General features: G+C 47.4%; 2 protein-coding genes across 2 annotated transcripts in view; both read right to left on the bottom strand.

Annotated features, from left to right (window-relative positions):
* ENTPD4 (ectonucleoside triphosphate diphosphohydrolase 4) overlaps positions 1–18,540 on the bottom strand; it is a 241,090-nt gene that overhangs the window by 67,273 nt on the left and 155,277 nt on the right. The gene's annotated exons all lie outside the window — the stretch shown is intronic.
* STC1 (stanniocalcin 1) lies at positions 2,498–13,854 on the bottom strand. Its single transcript, XM_056363020.1, is given in 6 exon segments — positions 2,498–6,251; positions 9,741–9,952; positions 10,971–11,113; positions 13,363–13,539; positions 13,622–13,793; positions 13,795–13,854. Coding segments are annotated over 6 exon segments (1,035 nt in total). The 3' UTR covers positions 2,498–5,980.

Here is an 18,540-nt window from a genome sequence, read left to right as displayed (position 1 = left end):
GTGGCTGGGCTGTTCCCATTAGACCCCTGCTGCTGCCGTATTTTTTTTTTTTTTTCCTAAGTCTGCTGCTGTTTTTCTGGCTCTTGAGAAGTTGTTGGGGTTCAGTAATGTTGTCGCGGTTGGGGACGCCAGGTAAAAATGTCCCATGAATGAAATAAATAGTAAATAACAATACAAAATAACAATGCAAAATAACTAATAATAATGAAAATAATGGTGATGATAATAATAATGATAACAACCCTCCAAGCTGCCTAATTAACACCTTTGCTCTTTTTAAAAGACCTTCACTTGACTCGCGCTGCCTGCCTTACGTGCTGTGTAAATGAATTGTTGCCATTTTTATCTATAGGATATATAATCCCTGCCACGAGGTTGGGCTTGAGTTTGGGCAGTGTAGGAGAAGGTGTGATGCTGCCGTTCCTGATGGAGCACGGTTGATCTCGCTTTGAACCTGGCTGGAGAGTTCTTGTGGCATTTACTCTTTAGGGTCGTGTTTTAGCAGTCAGGGGAGCTAAGGGGGGAAAGAAAACGACCCCCCAACCCCGAATTAGCAGGATTTCTGACAGAATTTGTTGTGTAGAATTATTATCGACCTGTCCAGATTCCTAAGTGACTCCGTGCTTTGGGGTGAGGTGCTTCAGACCAGCAAAATTCCCCAATTCTCCGAGAACAATTTCATTTCAGGGATGTTCTTTGCCAATGACGAAGCCATACGGGTTGAGATTTATGAAGATTTCATATGAATAGTACATTGTATTGCCAGTAATCAGTTTATAGCGGTTACTAATTACAAAACAGCTGTGAAAGCCAGCTTTTGGAAGCGTGGCATCTGTACTATTGCCAAGGCGCGCTTTTTGCAAGAGCAGAGATGGTAGCTGGCTTTGTTTCTAGCAATGCAATGCTGCTAGAAAACGTAAATTTTGGTTGTTCTGGCTAATTGCTGCTTTGGCTTCTACAGAGGGGGGACTCGGGGGGTGTTATTTAGCAGCCAGGGATTTACGGGTGGGTGGGGGGGTGTATGTGTTCAGCAAGCGATTTGGGGATTCCTGGTAACAGGAAAGCAAATCCATTTTTTTTTGGATTTAGGATTTTAGGAAAAATAAAAAAAAATATTTGGATTTTAGGAAAAAAAATACAAAAAAAATGGGAAAGCAAAAGACCTCTGGCGCATCTTAGGAAACCAGACGGGAACTGGTTTCGTATTCCCATGTAAACCCAACTGATTTAATGCTCGGTTATGGCAGTGATGTGGATGCTTCTTAGGAATTCTTCTTGGCTTTTAACCTCTTCGTTTGGAGAAAGGAGTTTATGAGAAGGCCAAGGCAACCGGCGGCACCAGGTCACACCAGCGAGATTCCAGCTCAGCTCCTGCTTCCCAAAAGCAGCACCAAGGTAAGGAGGCGGCGGGGGGCTCGTACCTTTTATGAATTAATTAACAGCAGTGAGAGCAGGAGCTCAAGGCCAGGCCAATTCTGCTAGCACCTTGGCCCCGGTTTGCAGCGATGTTCAATAAGCGTTGCTCTGGCTCGTCGACTCTCAATGCCACAAGCCACAGAGGCTTATTTCTTTGCAAAGAATGATAAATTCTAATTTTGATAAGTTACCGTACCTTATTATGAACTTAGCTTTTGACTAAAAAAAGATTTCAACAGGAGCAAAATTTTCATAGCCTCTTTTCAAGGTAATTTCTAAGTTGCTGGATGAAGCAAGAAGGGAGAAGAGATTTTATTTTAATCCAACTGTATCGCCAATCCTCGTTCTTTGGCTCTCTCGGACAAGCCTTACTGTCATGTGGTGGGGGAAACGGCTTTTCAAACTTCGCAGTAGCTTTTGGAGCAGTAAGTCTGAATTAGCCTGCCAGTCTTCCTCTGATGATTATTAAACTTTTTTTTTTTTTTTTTTTTTTATCTTCCACTGGAAATTAGAGATTTCCTGAATGAAGTGTAAATGCACATTTACACGTAGATCAAAGTCAAAATCAAGGTATTTTCTTTTTCCTGCAATGGTGTTACGGATGCGTTCATTAAAAAATGGTTCTGCCTGCATTTTGTTATCGGGCTGAATAAGAGACAATTTACAAGGTTAGGCCACTGTCAGAGAGAACCATTACCCGAGCTTTATTAGCTTTATTAGCTTTATTAGCACCGGGATTTACAGCCACTCTCAGGCATCGCGGGGCCCAGGATCGGAGATTTTGGTCAGACCGAGTGTGTTCAGAGGATTATTCTAGTGATGCTCAGGTGGTCTAGATGCCAAAAAGCTACTTTGGGAAAAGTTTACTCCACACTCAGCCCCTTCTACGCGTCCTCCTCCTGCCTCGCTGCCGGAGACGGGGCGATGGACCCCCAACCCCGCATCCCCTGCGCCGACCCCCAGCTACTCAGTGTCCAGAGGAGATGTAAAAGCTACAATGCTCAGCCAAAGGTAAGTGCCACCACCAGCTCATTGGTAGTACAGTCACAGTAAGGGTCAATGGAAGAGTCGGACACGAAACCCCCTTAAATTTGACATTTTATTTCATTGCAGAAGAAAAATCCAACATAGGCCTCATTATGTAATGCATCTTTAATTATAAAAATAAGCAAAGAAAATAACTTGCATCTTTCTCATTACTATGATATGTTTCAAATAACCTTTATATGAACACACTGAGCTTTAAAAATGTAATTTAAACAATAAATAATGACATATACCAGATATGCTCACTGTTTATTCCAGTACTCAGCAAAAAAAAAAAAAAACCAAACCCAAACCAAAAACAACCAAAACCCCCAAACTCTCTCCCCTTCTAAGTATCTTTAAATTATAAATACATAATGCAAATTTATAATGGCACAAAACATCTAAAGTGCAAACAAATCACAATGAGAATCATGCAAACATTTCTAGAGAAGCCCCTCCCCACCCCCGCGAGAAATCATTTTGCAACGAACGCAAGATTAAAAAAATAAAGCATTAGAGATTAAATAAAATGTGAAATAGCTGGACTTAACATCGAGAGTCATTCCCCATCCCCAGGGGGATCTCTCTCACCATTCAAACCATTTGGAACTAGGCATCCTTCCCAGTCCATGGGAAGCACCTCTCCCACCCCCACGTCCCCCTCCCCAGTAAGAGGGAGCTTTAAGCGACCAGCTTAGGCTGGATGGCAAAAGTTAGGCAAGGTGAACCCCAGGAATTAGATGTGATGGATGTGTGCTCGCGGCTTCCTTGCTGCTTCAGCATTGGGGAAAAAATAAAAACCAACCCAACTGATGTTACTAAAGCCTCGGGATGCAGCTGAGGGTCCCTCCGGCACAGGGCACCCATGGGTGCCCCCGGCTGGGCTTTGCTTTGCACAGTCACCTGTGGTCCCAGAGCAAATCGAATCGGGGGGAATTATTTTCCCAGTCATCTCCCTACCTGTATCCAGGGGGCAACAAGCTTAAATTCCTACTGGAAAAAAAAATAAAATTCATTACTACAACCCAAAAGGGCCCCTCCCTGGCCCTGCAAGCGCCTTTATAAACCGTCTTCGGGTTTTTGTAGAAATGGATGCGCAAAGCAACAAGAGAAGCCGCTGGCCATGAGAAGCATCGATGTCCCCAGTGAGCTCTGCTGGTGGAGCCCACTGAGGCCCTGGGTACCCAAACTGGGAGGCTCCATCGCACCGGCGCAGCCATCCAGGCGGTCGGTTGGACGCTGCCTCCAGCCAGGTAAAGACTTTTTTTTAAAAATTATTATTATTTTTCTATAACTCTTGCCCCAAACAGCAATATTGATGCACAAACCCCAGCAGACGTCCCTGTTTTAGTCATCCTCGTCTCCTAACGGTGCAGCGGGAGGGGGGATGCTGTAGGGTGGGAAGTGGCACGTGCGCGGTTCTGGGATCGGTTCCTAAGCGTAAATCAAACTTTCAGGGTCAGGATATTCAAGGGGCCTTTGGTTTTCACCTTGCAAAACTTCCTGGTGTTGGACTCTTATCTACCTGACTGTGATTTAAGAATGAGCAATATTGCATCTTGCTTGCCCTGGATGGCACGATTCAGAGTATTAAAAAAAAAAACCAAAAAAAAAACCAACAACCCTCTACCGTCAGCAACATTTTTTGCTGCTTACAATTTTATGACAGCACTTTTGGGCTACATTTAATGAAGACAGCAATATTAGAAATGCTGCCACTGCATCTGTTTTCAATATATTAGCAGCAAGTTATTGTTTAAAGGCTTTGTGGTTTAAAAAAAAAAAAAAGTTATATTGCTTTAGATTTTGAAAAGAAAAATAGATTCCCTCCTTTCTTAGCTCTCTAACTAGTTGAGCAAGAGTCATCCACTCTGCAGGCAGACTGTAACGGGATAGATTTGGAGCGTGGAGCTGGCCTCGCTGATGGCCTGCCGCAACGTGGCTTTTTTTGGCTCGCCGAAGCCCGGCCAGGCTACTGTGCAGGGCGCTGGGGTGGCCCAGCCGCGCGGCTCCGCTCCCGTCCGCCCCGGCTGCAGGAGAGCTGGATGGCAGGAAAGGCAGCGCCGAGAGCAGCAACGCAGGGCTCCTCTCCAGGCAGGCACGCTGCTTTACTGCTGAAGCTTCAGCGAATGTAAGGATTTTTTTTTTTTTAATTATTAATTTTTTTAAATTTTTCCTCCTGCCTCTCCCCAGAAATCAACTTTCTGAAGGCAGCTATGGGATCCCCAGGTGGCTTTTTGTCAGCCATCTGATAATTCTCCCCAGCAGCGCTTGTGCCTGGGCTGTGCTACGTCTCGTGGAGCGAGGGCTGGCCAGCCTGAACTCTTCTTCCTCCCCCCCTGCCCCCCCTCCCCCCGTTTTAATTATGAGACGCTCATTTCTTCTGGCCCTGTAATTTCTGTCCTAAACATTTTTCTCTCTTCCATTATAAAAAGGCCACGGAGTAGAATGTGAACTCTGCAATACAACAGAGATAACTGTTTCCAGGAAAAAAAGAAATAGCTAACTTACAAAACTAAGTTTATGCAATAAAGTTACTATATTCTGCTCCTTTCAAGCAGACTCTCGTGGAATTTATGTACAGTACATGACAGATTTTAAAACTATTTATACCACAGTTAGAGCAAGACCTTTAATACTCTAGTCTTAAGACAGGGTTTGTTTTTGTTAGATTTCTTTTAAAGCTTTAGACAGTTAAATACAGTACATAGATGTTAGCTTTTAAATACAATGCAGGCTTATGTAACCTTCTGACTAGCTTCAGCCATAGACTGGCACCTCTTTTAATCGTTTCCGTAGTACAAAATGTTCTTTTCCTGATTTGGTGTGTGCTGGGGAGGGGGGGGGTGGGGGGTTTAGTTTTAACTCATTTTGCTCTGTGGTGCCAGGTCACGGTAACTAGACTCATCCAGAGCTAGCGAGTTTGGTGAATCCACGGGTGAAGAAGAGCTCTGTTGGAAGGGTTAGGACTGCATGACACTAAGAGACCAGGAATATGACATTCATATTCGTCCATGGCCAGCACAGATTCATAACACGAATTCCACCGACATCTTTAGGATGTGCAATAGTTAGTAGTGCATCTATCGCCGCCTACCCGCTTACTACAAGAGAGAATAAGCTATCCTCCTCGGTGCCAACTCTTCAGACTTCACTGGTGTTAGCACTACAGTACGTTTAGGGTTCGATGTCTGAAGGCCTGACTACTGTACGGTTATATTTAAGACTAAGATCGTTCAGGAATATCTTTTTTTTTGTTTGTGTGATTTTGTTTTTTTTTTTTTTTTGTGGGGAAGAAAAGAGATGGAGACGTTTTGATGGCAGGAAAGCTGAGACACTGAACACAGACCCATGCAAAAAGTTTTGTTCGAGAGGAATAGAAAATATGAATGACTAAATCTAAAACCAGTTCCTAGTCGTTATTAAAACTAGCTACAGTACACTTGGGTTGGGTGCATTCCTCCTCTAGAAGAGAGACCTCAGCTTTGGTAGCGCTTCGCATCCCTTACACACCCAGCGTGGCTCCCCCGAGGTGTTACGCGCTTTCGGCGGAGCTGCGCTTCGCGTGGGCCGGGACGGACCCCTCACCTCGGAGGTTCCTGAAGTAGAGTTTGAGCTTCTGCGGCTCGGTGATCCGTCTCCTGGCGAAGTCTGCCCGCGGGTGGCCTTGGGCGCAGTGGTCTGTCTGCAGCAGGTGGAAGAGGCTTGCCATGTTGGGGCCAATCTTCTCCATCAAGCTGTCCTTGATGGTGCTGACAGTCTCTTCATCACACTCCAGTAAGCTTCTCACCAGCTTGTTGTAATACCTGCAACGAGAGTTTCCCTCTGTTATGCCAAGGCAGCTCCCAGCCAGACAAAAGAAATAAGGTAAGAGCTGATCTCAAGCCAGGAGAGACCAGTCATTGCAGCAAAACTGTGAGAATCAGAACTTTTCAGTCATTGCAGCAAAACTGTGAGAATCAGAATTTTTAAGTCATTGCAGCAAAACTGTGAGAATCAGAACTTTTCAGTCATTCAGGGTGTGTCCGAAATGGATTTTTGACGTGCGCAATTGTGCATATTCTATTTGCATCTGATGCCCTGAAAATCAGAACTTTTAAGTCATTGCAACCAAACTATGGGAATCAGAACTTTTCAGTCATTGCAACAAAACTATGGGAATCAGAACTTTTCAGTCATTCAGGGTTTGTCTGAAATGGATTTTTGACGTGCGCAATTGTACATATTCTCATTGCATCTAACAAACACCCTGGACTGGAGATGCAGTGCCCATGACGTACGGAAGGAACACAACCCGTCAAACTTCTAGTTCAGTTGTTCTAAACGAGCGGCTGCTCCAGCTCTGCAAGGTCACAGGCTCCAAGCACAAGCGCTTCTGGTGTTACCCTGGTGGGTTGGGAAGAAGGTGGGAGCGAGGAGCTGAGACGATGTAGTAATTGGCATCGATGTGTGTTTTACTTGCTGCTAAACCACCTGACTTTCTAGAGCTTTAGGGAGAAAAGGAACTGCATGTTTCCAAGAGGCAGATACTGCCCGTCGTCAGACGGGCTAACGGACTAAAGAGGCCACCGGTCGGAGCTGGCACGACCCCTCCTATGAATGTGTCCATCCCTGTGGCACCAGCCCCTTTTGTCCCTCTCCCTTCCCCTGCATGCACAGCCTTTAGCAAGAAGAGAAGCAAGCTCAGTCCACGTCAGAGCCTGACAGATGCCCGTCTTCCCTGGGGACAGCTCTTCAGGACATACAATCGGTTGTCACGTCCAACAAGCTGACCATGCATTAAATCACAAGTGAGGACCTTCTGCTTTGCCCTGTTGCGTGCCTGCCTCCTCTGCAGCCTGCTGCTCCCTTTCTGCCTTCCAGCAGCCTTGAAGCGCACGTTCCTCGCTCACGGAGGGAGCCAGGAATTTGTGCTGATCTGTTTCCCCAGCGCTGCTTGAGCCAAGAGGAGAAAACAGTGCTCAAAGGGACGATGCTCCACGGGGCTGAAGCTGAACCAGCGCTGGGAGAGAGCAAAGCTGGCCAGTGGGACCTCACGGTACGAGAGCATCTTCCTAGGGAGTGAAGGCTGGGAAACGAGGAGCAGTCCCATAGCCGCTGTGCCGCTTCTGCCTGAAAGGACAGCGGGGAACTTATTTTAAGCCTTTAAGGTCACCGTGACATTTTTCCACGGGAGCAGAGAAGAGAATAACCTGCAGGTGGAGGAGGGGAAGGAAGAGGGAAATGAGAGTTCACATTCAAACCCTTTCCTAACTCTCAGCTCTGGCCTTTAGAGCAGCCAGTGGAGGTCAGGTGAGGTTAGAGTTTCTGCCGCACTTCAAGTACAAAAGGACCAGGCTTTGGCACGCTGAGGCACAGCTCGGCAGCGCTAATGTTAAGGTCTGAAGTGTGCACGGTAGTTGATGCTGAACACATCTGTGCGAGCCACGCAGCCAGCCTAAACCCGTCCCAGTCTACCGGGACAGGGGAACAGATCCTCTCCGCCTTCCTCTGCCGCGCTGCCTCCACCTCCTTCACGCGAATCCAGCTCGGCCGTTTCCATCGCTGGAGCTGCAAGCCAACAGCTCGCTAGGGCCTTTCAGGAGCTCGACTGGAAGCAAAAGCAACAAGGCTTTCCTCTCCTCCTGCTCCTGCCATGAGATTAAATCGCAGGAAGATGCTATGACCTTTAACTACTTCCCCTCAGTGTCCCAGGCCAAGTGGCACATTCTTATTCTGTGGCTATGTTGGGACAGGGGCTGGGAAAGCAGGATGCTTTAGGAGACCTTAGTGTAAACTATTAGCTGGGAAATCCTGCTGCTTTTGTTACTCAACATGGCATAATATCCTCTGGCTTCGACGAGGGTTGGCGGCTGGGGGGGAGGGGTTCCCTCTGCCTCAGGAGACAGCGGCTCCGGTTCAGGCTCAGCCCTCTGAAGAGGAACATCCCCAACACGTATGACACTGCTGCTGCTGCTGTCCCTGCATCCTCCCTCGCTCAAGGGTCCTCCCTTCGCCCCGACACCCCTACAGCCCCACCAAGGGCTGTTTAACTCTGCCGACTATCCCATCAACCCGAACTGCTCTTTCAGCCTATAAAACACTGATGTGACGTGATGATGATGATGATGAAGTGCTGCCTGTGCCTCATCCCAGCCCTTGGGGGAACACTGAAGCAAACCTCTTCCAAATTTGCTAGGGGGAAAGACACACAAGTATAATTTTCGCCTTCCCACAAGTGTAATTTTCTGGCTAGAATATGTACAATGGAGTTTTCTGTAACAAATTTGTGCTGCAGAGCTGCAGCATCTACATATCACTTGCATGCCTGTCCCAGGACGGATCTGGAAGTTGAAGATGCTTCTAGATCAAATCAAACAGCCACCCCAGAGGAGCTGTAGCACTTGCCACAGCCAGCCAACATGTTAAATTGCAGCTTGGTCTGCTTGCACTCTGATTCTAGAGCATATTTACTCAAAGTGTTCAAAAAAGATCCCTTTTATCCCAATCACAAGACTCAGCACTGATTGTTCCAGGATATAGAGGAAGCCATCCCTGCCCTTGCAGCGTGACTGTGCAGACTGCAGCAGCTCCCTGAAGCCTCTCTCTGTCCCTTGTCCTTGGAGGATGGGGACAGGGCGGTTCTGTGCTCAGATAAAGGCACCGGGAAGCAGCGTGATGTGCCCGTTGCTGCAGGCAGCCTTGGCTATCAAGAAGGAACAGGGGTGAAGACAACCCTAAAAGGGACTGTTAAGAACACCAGGCTGTCCCTAGAAACATGAACTACTAGATCACGGCAGAAGAAGGTTATAGAGGAGCCTGTTTGCTGGTTCCCTTTAAACTTTCCCAGTCCTTCCCATTCCCAGGGTAAGTCAGTTTGGAGGGGCCACACAAACCTGAGGAAGGGGATGGCAGCAGGAGTGAAGCTACAAGATGCTGAGAAGCTCTTAAGTGCTCAGCACGCCAGAGATGCTGTATTAATGGAACCGGTTTGGTATTTAGAAGCTCTGATTACCATTACACCGCATTCAAAGGAGAAGAACTAACACCGAAACAAACTCCAGGCTTTGAAGTCATGTATGACTGGTTAATTTTATGATTCTCCCCTGGAGATGTTTATAAGTGTATTTCCCAAAAAGAGAATCCGAAGAATGCTGGTAAAACTTAACAAGGATTTGAAAAAGGCAGAGAACATTACTTCGGATAAGCTACATTAGGACTTGCAAGAAATTAATCAACTTGCTGCCTCTAATTTCTTTCCCCGTGCTGCCCATTTTTTCAGTTCCTGCCTTTCAGCTGAGGAAAGCTCCACGTACCGGTTTGAGAACTGATTTGGAAGCTGGATGACCTCCGTGATGGCTTCAGGATTTCGTTTCGCAATGCCGCACATGTCCAGCTTGCTGTAGCACTCCTCTTGCACTTCGGAGATCATTCTTTGGAACGTGGAGCACCTCCGGATGGCAAGGAACACCTTGGACGTCACCCCATTTGCAATGCATTTCAAGCTTTCTTTCACAAAAGCTTTTCCCTGGAAACAGAAGGAAAAAACTTAAAACTGCAGCAGATTTCATAGAAAGGGATGTATTAGCAGGTACTCCGCTGTGGCTGGCTTCTATTAATTACCCTTGCTGCAATTAAGGACCTGCTGGAGGTCCCTTACCAATCAGGGCAGGGAATTGGACCCTAAATGCTGGCGATTACCACACAGTTACGGTTCACAGTGGTTTCGGTTGGGATGCAGGCGGTCCAGGGAGAACAGCAAGCTCCCGTTCCCAAAAGATGTAGGCAATGGAAGCCGTGGCGTGAACAGACCCAAAAGCGCCAGCACCAGAGATGGGCCAATTCTGCCCTCCGGGAGGGGGCTGGACCGCTCGCTGCGTGCCAGCGATTTAACACATCTGGTTCACCAGACCTCAGGATGCTTTAGGAGTTTTTAGGTTTGTCCTCGGGAGTGAGAGCACAGGGAACACGGGGGGTGCGCACGTTTTGGGAAGAAAGTAGGAGGAAAGGGGCCTTGGCAGAGCCACAGCCCTCTGATATTATCCTATTTATTCTGCAGCGAGTGACTGCAGCTCCGGAGAGGCTGATCTGGCCGTGCATTCCCAGGCCTGAAGACTTCCAATTCAAATCCCAGCCCTGTGCCAGGTCACACAGTCAGAAGACTTACTTTGTTAGAAGAACGTTTATATTTCCTCCTGAAGAGGAAACTTAGCTCTCCGCCCCACAAAACGCTCCTTGCCAAGTCCTCACACGTAGCATACAGTATGTGGAAAATGTACCGTAGAAAACAGCCCTGAAGGATGCGTTCGGAGCCAAAAAACCAACACCACGGGTCAGAGGAGCAGCTGAGCAGCAGGAAGGGCTGCAAGCAAGGAAGGGTTAAGCCTGCGCAGACCCCATCTCCATGAGGACAGAGAAATTAAGGCATCCGTTCAGCAAAGCCCATGTTTTAGGACTCGTTAAAAACCCTTCATTGAATCAGGGCATGAAAAGGCAGCTCTAACGGCGAGGTATTATTCTCGTCCCCTTTATACTCGTAACCGTACCTGAGTGTCGAATTTAGCAGCGCTGTACAGGAAGGACTTGCAGATGTCGTACATGCCATCCGTGTCGCACGTGGAGTTCTCCAGGCAGGCGAAGGCCCCGCAGCCCACCTGGAGGGCACTGTTCAGGCAGCGAACTACCTCAGCTGCGGAGAGAGGCACAGGCACTACGTCAGCCCCGCGCTGCTCGCCCCTGCCCCGCGCTGGAAAGCCCTTCTCCGGCGCAAAGTCACGCTCAAGCAGTAGCCTTGTGGCTTTTGGGGACCGGAGGGAGAGGTGAGGAACTTCCCCGCAAAGGGATTCATTGACCGAAGTCATGCGAGAGAACGAGGAACAGAGATGGCAACTACCAAACCCTTCCACTGGTTACATCGGGTAGTCCCTGGCTAGATGGAGACCTATAGGTCCATCCCAACCTCATGCTGACTGCATGCACTTCCAGCTTTCTCCAGAGCTCCTCTAAAGAAGACCAAAGCAACGAGGCTGAGCCCATGGGGAGCTCTGGGCGGCGAGGTCTCCTCCGCGGTCCTGGACCAACGGGAGGTCGGAGCAGCTTGGCAACACCTGGCTCACAAACCTCCTCAGAAAATGAGACTGAAGTGACGGCGGTTGCCAATAACCTGCACTTACTGCGAGGCAGCGCTGGGTTTGCTGGCGCTGGAGCTACCTCTGCTTTTCTAAAAAGCCTAACGTACCTAAACCTACAATTTTTAGCTTGCGTGTCCATTAGGAGTACTGCAAAGGACTTGCACGAGCAGCTTGGTGCTAAATACTGACCTGGTACCCAGCAGCTTGCAAGCATAGCCAGGAAAGGTCGTATTGCCAAAGATTCGCAGAGACAAGGGGCATTTGGGCAGAGAAAGTTCAGGTAATGGAGCTGACCATGTATAATTAAAATCGTCGAGGCAGCAGTCAGTCTGAACAGGAGGGTATCCATGTCATCCCGTCTTTTTTAGTGCAGATACTATGCATTTTAACAATGAATCAGCAGTATTGCCACATGATTGCCCTGAAATTAGTAGGGATTAACCTTTTTTTGGTAAGATGAACATCTGTCCCCTTATGTGGCTGTGCAAGGCATATTCATTACTTTTGCAGATCGTGTTACCAGACATTCTTTAGGAAAGAAATGCAAACCCAGCGTCTCCCATCAAAATCCTAGGTGTGGGAAAAGTGAGGATTTGCATTTAGTGGAAGAGAACACACCTTATTAAGAGCTAAGTTGTAGCCTAAAGACGTATCTATAGAACTAGGATCTTTACAGAAAAGAGGAGAGAGAAAAAAAAATTAAAAAAAAAAAAAATAGTCACCCAATTAACCCCTTCTCGTTCTCCGCTCTTGCTTACGTGCCTGAAGGGAGAAATATTTGGTAAGATCATCCTCTCCCCAGTTCATAACCTCACCATCGCCCAAGTCATTCCCATAATTATGTTTCCACAGGTTCAAATTATAACTTTGCTTTCAGCAGACTTAGTATGCATTAAGCTTTTATTGTTTTAGGCACGGTGCAATAGTGAGACCCTATGTTTCTATAGCAACCAAATACAAAAGGAAATTGAGCAAACACCCTAGTATAATGCTGCAGAGCCTTGCAGATCTAAAATAAGACATCTGTTAATGAGCTCCAAATTAGAGACCTAATATCTTTTCAGTATACTAGAAGACAGATTTTTAATTTCCATTGTTCAAGACAATGTGTCCAACTTATCTAAGCATCTATAGTGCACAAAGTAGACACATCCAGAGATGACTTGCCAGCGATTTTTTTTTTTTTTTCTATCCATTGTAAAAGCAAGTTTGCTAAATGTCACAATCGCATTTTTATGGTACCATCTAACTGATAGCAATCAGTTTTTTTGAAAATAAATGCTAGCGGTGGACAGTTTCTAGGTTACTGCGTTCTTCAAAGTCGCATATCTCTCTCCCCCTCTTTGAATAGACAGATGTTTGGCAGAACAATGGTTCAGACAAATTTCCACGGATTTTATCAACTTCCTAAAAAGCAAGGAATTTAACACCAAAGTATGATTGCAATTGGAGAAGAGAGAAAGATACATGCAAATAGGGGGTGGGGGGGTGAGGTGGGGGGGGAAAGTACATGGAACTCAGTAGGTGGGGGAGGAGGAGAGAGAAGGGATTGCATCCTGCAAGCAGATCACACACCGGTTCCCTGACCCAGCTCCTGAAAGGAAGATTTCTTCTCCAGCTACGCACCAATATCCTCCTTAACCAGACCCTTAAATTAATATTTGCTCCTACCAGCAGTTATAGCAAAAGAGAGGAAAAAAAAAAAAAGAAAAAAAGAAAAAAAAAAAAGAAAAATCAGCAGTAGAGATATCTGAAACAGTTTAAGACATCAGGGTTCAGGCTGAAAACCCTCCTTGCTGGGTGTTACCTGAGTTCTGGGCTGCAACCCTGGGTTTCCTGGGGCTCACAGAGTCATTCTGTTCAGCTTCATAGGATGCAGACGCACTGATCACCAGCAGCAGGAGCAAACCAGACTTTAGGAGCATTCTCTGACAAGTTTCCGCTAAGTGTGGTTTGTTTTTTTTTTTTTTTTTTCTTTTGGGTGGCTTTTTTTTTTTCTAGTTTGGAATTTTTTTTTTTTTTTTATATATATATATATATATATATAGTGTATGTGCGTGTGTCTTTCTCTCCTCTTCCACTCCGGCTGGAGTGAGGCTGTGGATCCGGCTGGGAGCTCCCGGGTGGAGAGAGGCTGGATGCTGGCGAGGCTGGGGGATGCGCAGCCTGGCCCCTCTGGCTGCTGCTGGCTGGGGGACCAGCGTGGCGAGGGCTTTTATAGCCGCCCTTATCGGTCCCCCCGCGGGCTGCCGAGCCAATCGGCAGGCGCTGGGCAGAGCCAACGGCTGCCTGGACTCATTCAAGCCCCACAAAACTGCAACTTCACAGGAAGAATATTTTCCAGCCCATTAAAAGTACCTGCCAAACAACAAGCACCCAAAAGTTAAGCGGCCGGCGAAGCGGGAGGGGAGGGGGGGCACACACACGCCGGGACTTCCGAGGGATAATTGAGCTGAAGGAAATGACAGGGCAGCCCTAAATCATCCCCCAGCCCACCACCACCACCACCATCACCTGCCCTTTAAGAAAAGCTATTTTTTCCCAGCCCTTTAGCAGTTATCCCAGGGTTCCAGCAGCTTGGAAGAAGGGAAAGGGGCATTTTGTACGGGGGCGGGGGGGTGGGGGGGGGCTGGTGGCCAACCCTCAGGCGGTGGGTCAGCCCCTCACCCCTGACCCCAGCCCCCCCCAGCATGGCGAAGGGGACGTACCTGTGTGCGTGCGGATGGGAGGCATCGCCTCTCGCCTGCCAAAGCACGTGTGCGCCGCGCCGAGCCCGTGCAACACACCCCGCGCCTCACGTAGGCACATGCAAATACCCTCCCGGTGCCTAAAACCTTATTCCTGCCTTCTCTTCCCCTCACTGACACAATGACATGAATAAAACCACACGTTCATAGCTCAGCCTTCAGCACAGTCTGCCTTTTACTGCTTCCCAGCGAAGCTCACGAAACAATTTTTTTAGGTGTTCGGTTGCCGTCCATCCCCCCCCCCCCCCCCCCCCCCCCCCCCCCAATTCAATCCTGTTTTTCAGATTTCATAACGGGAGGAGGCACCCTAATGCTCGATTTAATCTTCATTTTAATAGGCACATAATGAGGATTAACACACTGGAGAACTGATTATCCTGTATACCAGAGACAATTTAAGGCTCTGAGTATTTAAGGGATGAAAATATAAGCGCTGGTATTAAGCCTCAGAGCTGAAAGGAAATCAGGAAGGTGCATGGAGAGAGAAGATTTATAGATAAAAAGTTACTAACTCCTGCAGCTTAGAAGAAGTTGGAAGATTTAGATATCAGGCATTACTGATCAGAGCTTCTTTTGGCTCTTGAGCATGTTTGATTCCCCCTCAGCCATCCCCACAATCTTTTCTGCCAAAGGAAAAAAAAAAAAATAATCCCCTCGTATCTGTGGTGCCAGGCAAGGAAAGGCAGCTCGAATAGACTCACAGATCCATCCAGATACAGAAATTCTGTTTGCATGAACCGATTCTACAGATTTCATTTCAGTGGAGGTGCAAAACCCCCCCCTCGTCCTGTGGGCATTCATTCAGGGTTGTGTGCGGCTAAATTTAAAAAAGTCAATAAGGAAGCAATTTAAAGAAAAACAGAAGTAGCCTCTTCCTTAGTGGAGCTCCAGAAACAGTGTCCGCTGCTTTACCTCATCCCTGCCTTTTTTTTTTTTTTTTTTTTTTTTTTGCCTAGGTTTGACAGCTCGGAGTGTGACAACGGGGCAGCTCCAGGGTCCTCGCCCCATCCCCGAGCTCTGATTTCTCTTCCCAGAAGGAGCTGATGGCTCGGTGCGGGCTGCTCAGTCCCCGTCCCCTTGGCATGGTTGGTGTCAGCTTCGGCTGGAACAGGAACAGGAGCGGAGCGAGGTTGTGCTCCTGCCTTGGGGTCAAAAGAACAGCTGTGCCAGATGTTCCAAGAACATTCAAAAAAGCACTGAAACAGAAGGGTTTCGAGTTTCGGCTTTCGGCTCAGTTTGGTGACACCGAGCCAATTTCATTAAGTAAATAATAATAATAAAAAAAGTAAATAATAAAAAAAGAAAAAAAAAAGAAAAAAAAAAAAAGAGAGAAAAAAAAAAAAAGCAGCAACCCTGCTGTGGTTTCTCTGCTTAATAGGACGGGTCCAGTCTGCAAGTGAGAATAATCCCATAGGGTTTGATTCTCATTAAATCAAAGGCAACTCTGGCATTGACTTCAATGGGGGATGAATCACCATTCTATCTAAGTCCTATTTGGAGTGGAAGCATTGTATTTTCCACAAAATTGAATTTCAAACTCAAAGCCCAATTTCTCCACCCCTTCACCCCCAAGGTGAACATTCCTACTTGTCTTTTTTAATGTTGCAGGCTGAACTGTAAGTAGTTTGCAAAACAAAACAGGTCGCCCTGGCCCTCTGAGCACGTATACCTCCTGATTTGAGTCCAAGTGTAAGGAAAAATTAGTAGCAAGTAGTTCCTATAGATACTAAAATCCTTCCAGCACATTTTCTGTTCTTTTTCATATCGTTATCCCAGGGCTGATTTACTCCTCTGAGGACATATTTAGTGTCTGTACCTGCCCTTTATTTTCAGAGCAACCTGTTTTAATTACAAACGGCAGTAACAGGAGCTCAGCTGTAAGATGAGGCTCAGCTTGGTAATGGGAACAGGCACCAGGATCCCGTGCGATATGTTGGATCAGGACATGTGTAAACATTAGAACAGCAGAAAAAACTCATCGAGCCTCCAAAAAGACCCTGGGAAGGCAATACCTTTATAACTGCTCTGAGAAAGTGGGAAAACGAATGCAGGAGTGAAGGACCCACACCGAATCGCAGTCAGATTTGGCAGGAGACTTGTACAAGCAAATTTCTGCATGAGCCATTGGAGTCCTTTGGTACCAGAGCATGTTTGCATGACTTATTGTGCATGCTGAAGGCACCAAGAGCTGCAAAATCCCCCTGTGACTCCCATTCCTCACTGGCTGGTGATGGTGGAGGAGCTGGGCTTCTCTCTCGTACTCTGGCTTTTAATGGGAGAAAGAAGCAACCAGCGCAGGAATCATTGAGATTGTACGAAGATCGGTGGTTCGCCCATGCCATGGTCATGCCTTGAAGACTTGTTAGAGGGTTTAGGGACACAAGAGACTGTTATTGTTACAGCACAAGCTTTTTCCCTAAAAATCTGCCTCCTGTTGTGAGCTAATAGCTGGCCTATACCCTGGAGATCTCACCAGAAGAGGGGAAAAAATCCCCAAAAATAAAAACCTGGAAGGAGTTCCACGAGTCATTACCAAAGGCTGGGTATAACCTGCTGGAAAAATTTTCTCTGTGGCTTAGCTGGCAGGTTAAACGCCGCCCTGGAGTAGGAGGGTTTGTTTCCTGGCTGATCCATGTAAAGAGAAAAAAAGGCGTGTGCTGTGAGCCCCCCGCGGGCTGTCCCCCCCTTTCCATTTCCATTCAAGTGATGCCATTAAATCGCACAGTACCTGCTATTGTACCGCTCCGAGTCTATTCCCAAGGTGTAAAGATTTTTGTCCAACCTCACTAAGAAACATCGGGGAAAAGAAAAGAACAAAAACAAAAACAAAAAAAAAAAAAGAGAGAGGGGAACCTAAACTCCATCACCCCCCTGCTTCATGCTCAGCTGCTCCCCGGCTGGGACCCCCTGGAGGGCAGCAGCCCCCCCCCGCCATTGTGTAACTCAATGCCTGCCCACCTTGCAGCCCCCCCTTGCCCAGCACAGGACCCCTCCATTCGCTCTGCTCTGGAGGGACGTGAGCAACTGCATCACCTCGGGAGTTAGCAACGCTCGGCTGCTTCGTCCCCGCACGTCTGCTCCTTCCCAGCAAAACCAACCTCGCCTGCCGCCGTGGCGGTGACACTTGGGCACACACGTAGGCAGCCACCCTGCCCTGCCCTCGCCGCTCGGCACGCTGTGGGGAGCTCTGCTCCCGCGCCAAAGGGATGGCTGGAAGGAGCCACCGCCGCCGCTGCCGTGCGGATGGGGTAGGCTCGGATGGAGCGGGACCCCTGGCCGCCCTGCCGCAGCTTTGAACCTCATGGGAAACGCTCCGTGCGCTGCAGGGATCAGCCCCGCGCTGTCTGGAGGCCTTGGTGGCTCGCCAGCCGCCTGCGCACAGCCCGCTGGACCAGCTCCTCAACAGGTGTACATTAGTATAACCGCCGGCTTCAGCATCAGCCCTTCATCTGTGCCATTACTCTGATGCGTCACCGCATGCTGCCTGGATGCGATTTCCCCATCGCGGAGTTATAAACCAGGAGTAGCTTCAATTACACTGACAGTATAAAAGCAAAGTAAGGGAGAGGCTAAGCAGAAACCTTTTAATTTGCTTAGCCCAAATGAATCAAACCCTGGCTGCACCGGTGCAAGTGATGTCAGAACTCGTTCCAAAAGGGCAGGATACAATTTGAGAGTTACCTGGGTGTCTGCCCCGACAAAACCACTTGGCTCTGTCTGCAGGCTTTGGCCTCCGCTCCATAAACCTGGCAACAACAACAACAACAACGACAACCGCCCTGCTCAAAATCTTCTTGTTAAACAAAGGGATTTAATATCTCAGGGGTTTATATGCAAATAGTCAGAATAGGTTTCACTGGGTCGTGACCGCCGTATGTTTAAGGTACGATCCTTTAATCCCCAACGTAATGTTGCAACTATTGCCTTCTGCTGCGTTTGAGTTAATCAGAAACATAAATGAAGGCAAGTGAAAGGTCTTCTCATATTACTGTACTAAATTTATTCACTTCACACAATTTTATTTTTTTTTTTTTTAAAAAGGGAACTATGCATTTCAGTATATATTTACTGGGATTGTTTTGTATCTTGTAAATGCAATGCATGATGAAAAGTGATTACTAATAATAACCTGGTATTACTCCTAATCCTATGCTCTAAACCCTGACTGCCTCCTTCAACGGGATTTTGATTAAAACCAAATGCACATCACACATCAGATCCATAAAGAACTTTTCAGC

The sequence above is a fragment of the Falco biarmicus genome, chromosome 18, assembly GCF_023638135.1.
Source record: "Falco biarmicus isolate bFalBia1 chromosome 18, bFalBia1.pri, whole genome shotgun sequence".
Taxonomy (NCBI): domain Eukaryota; kingdom Metazoa; phylum Chordata; class Aves; order Falconiformes; family Falconidae; genus Falco; species Falco biarmicus.
This window is presented reverse-complemented; position numbering and strand designations above follow the sequence as displayed.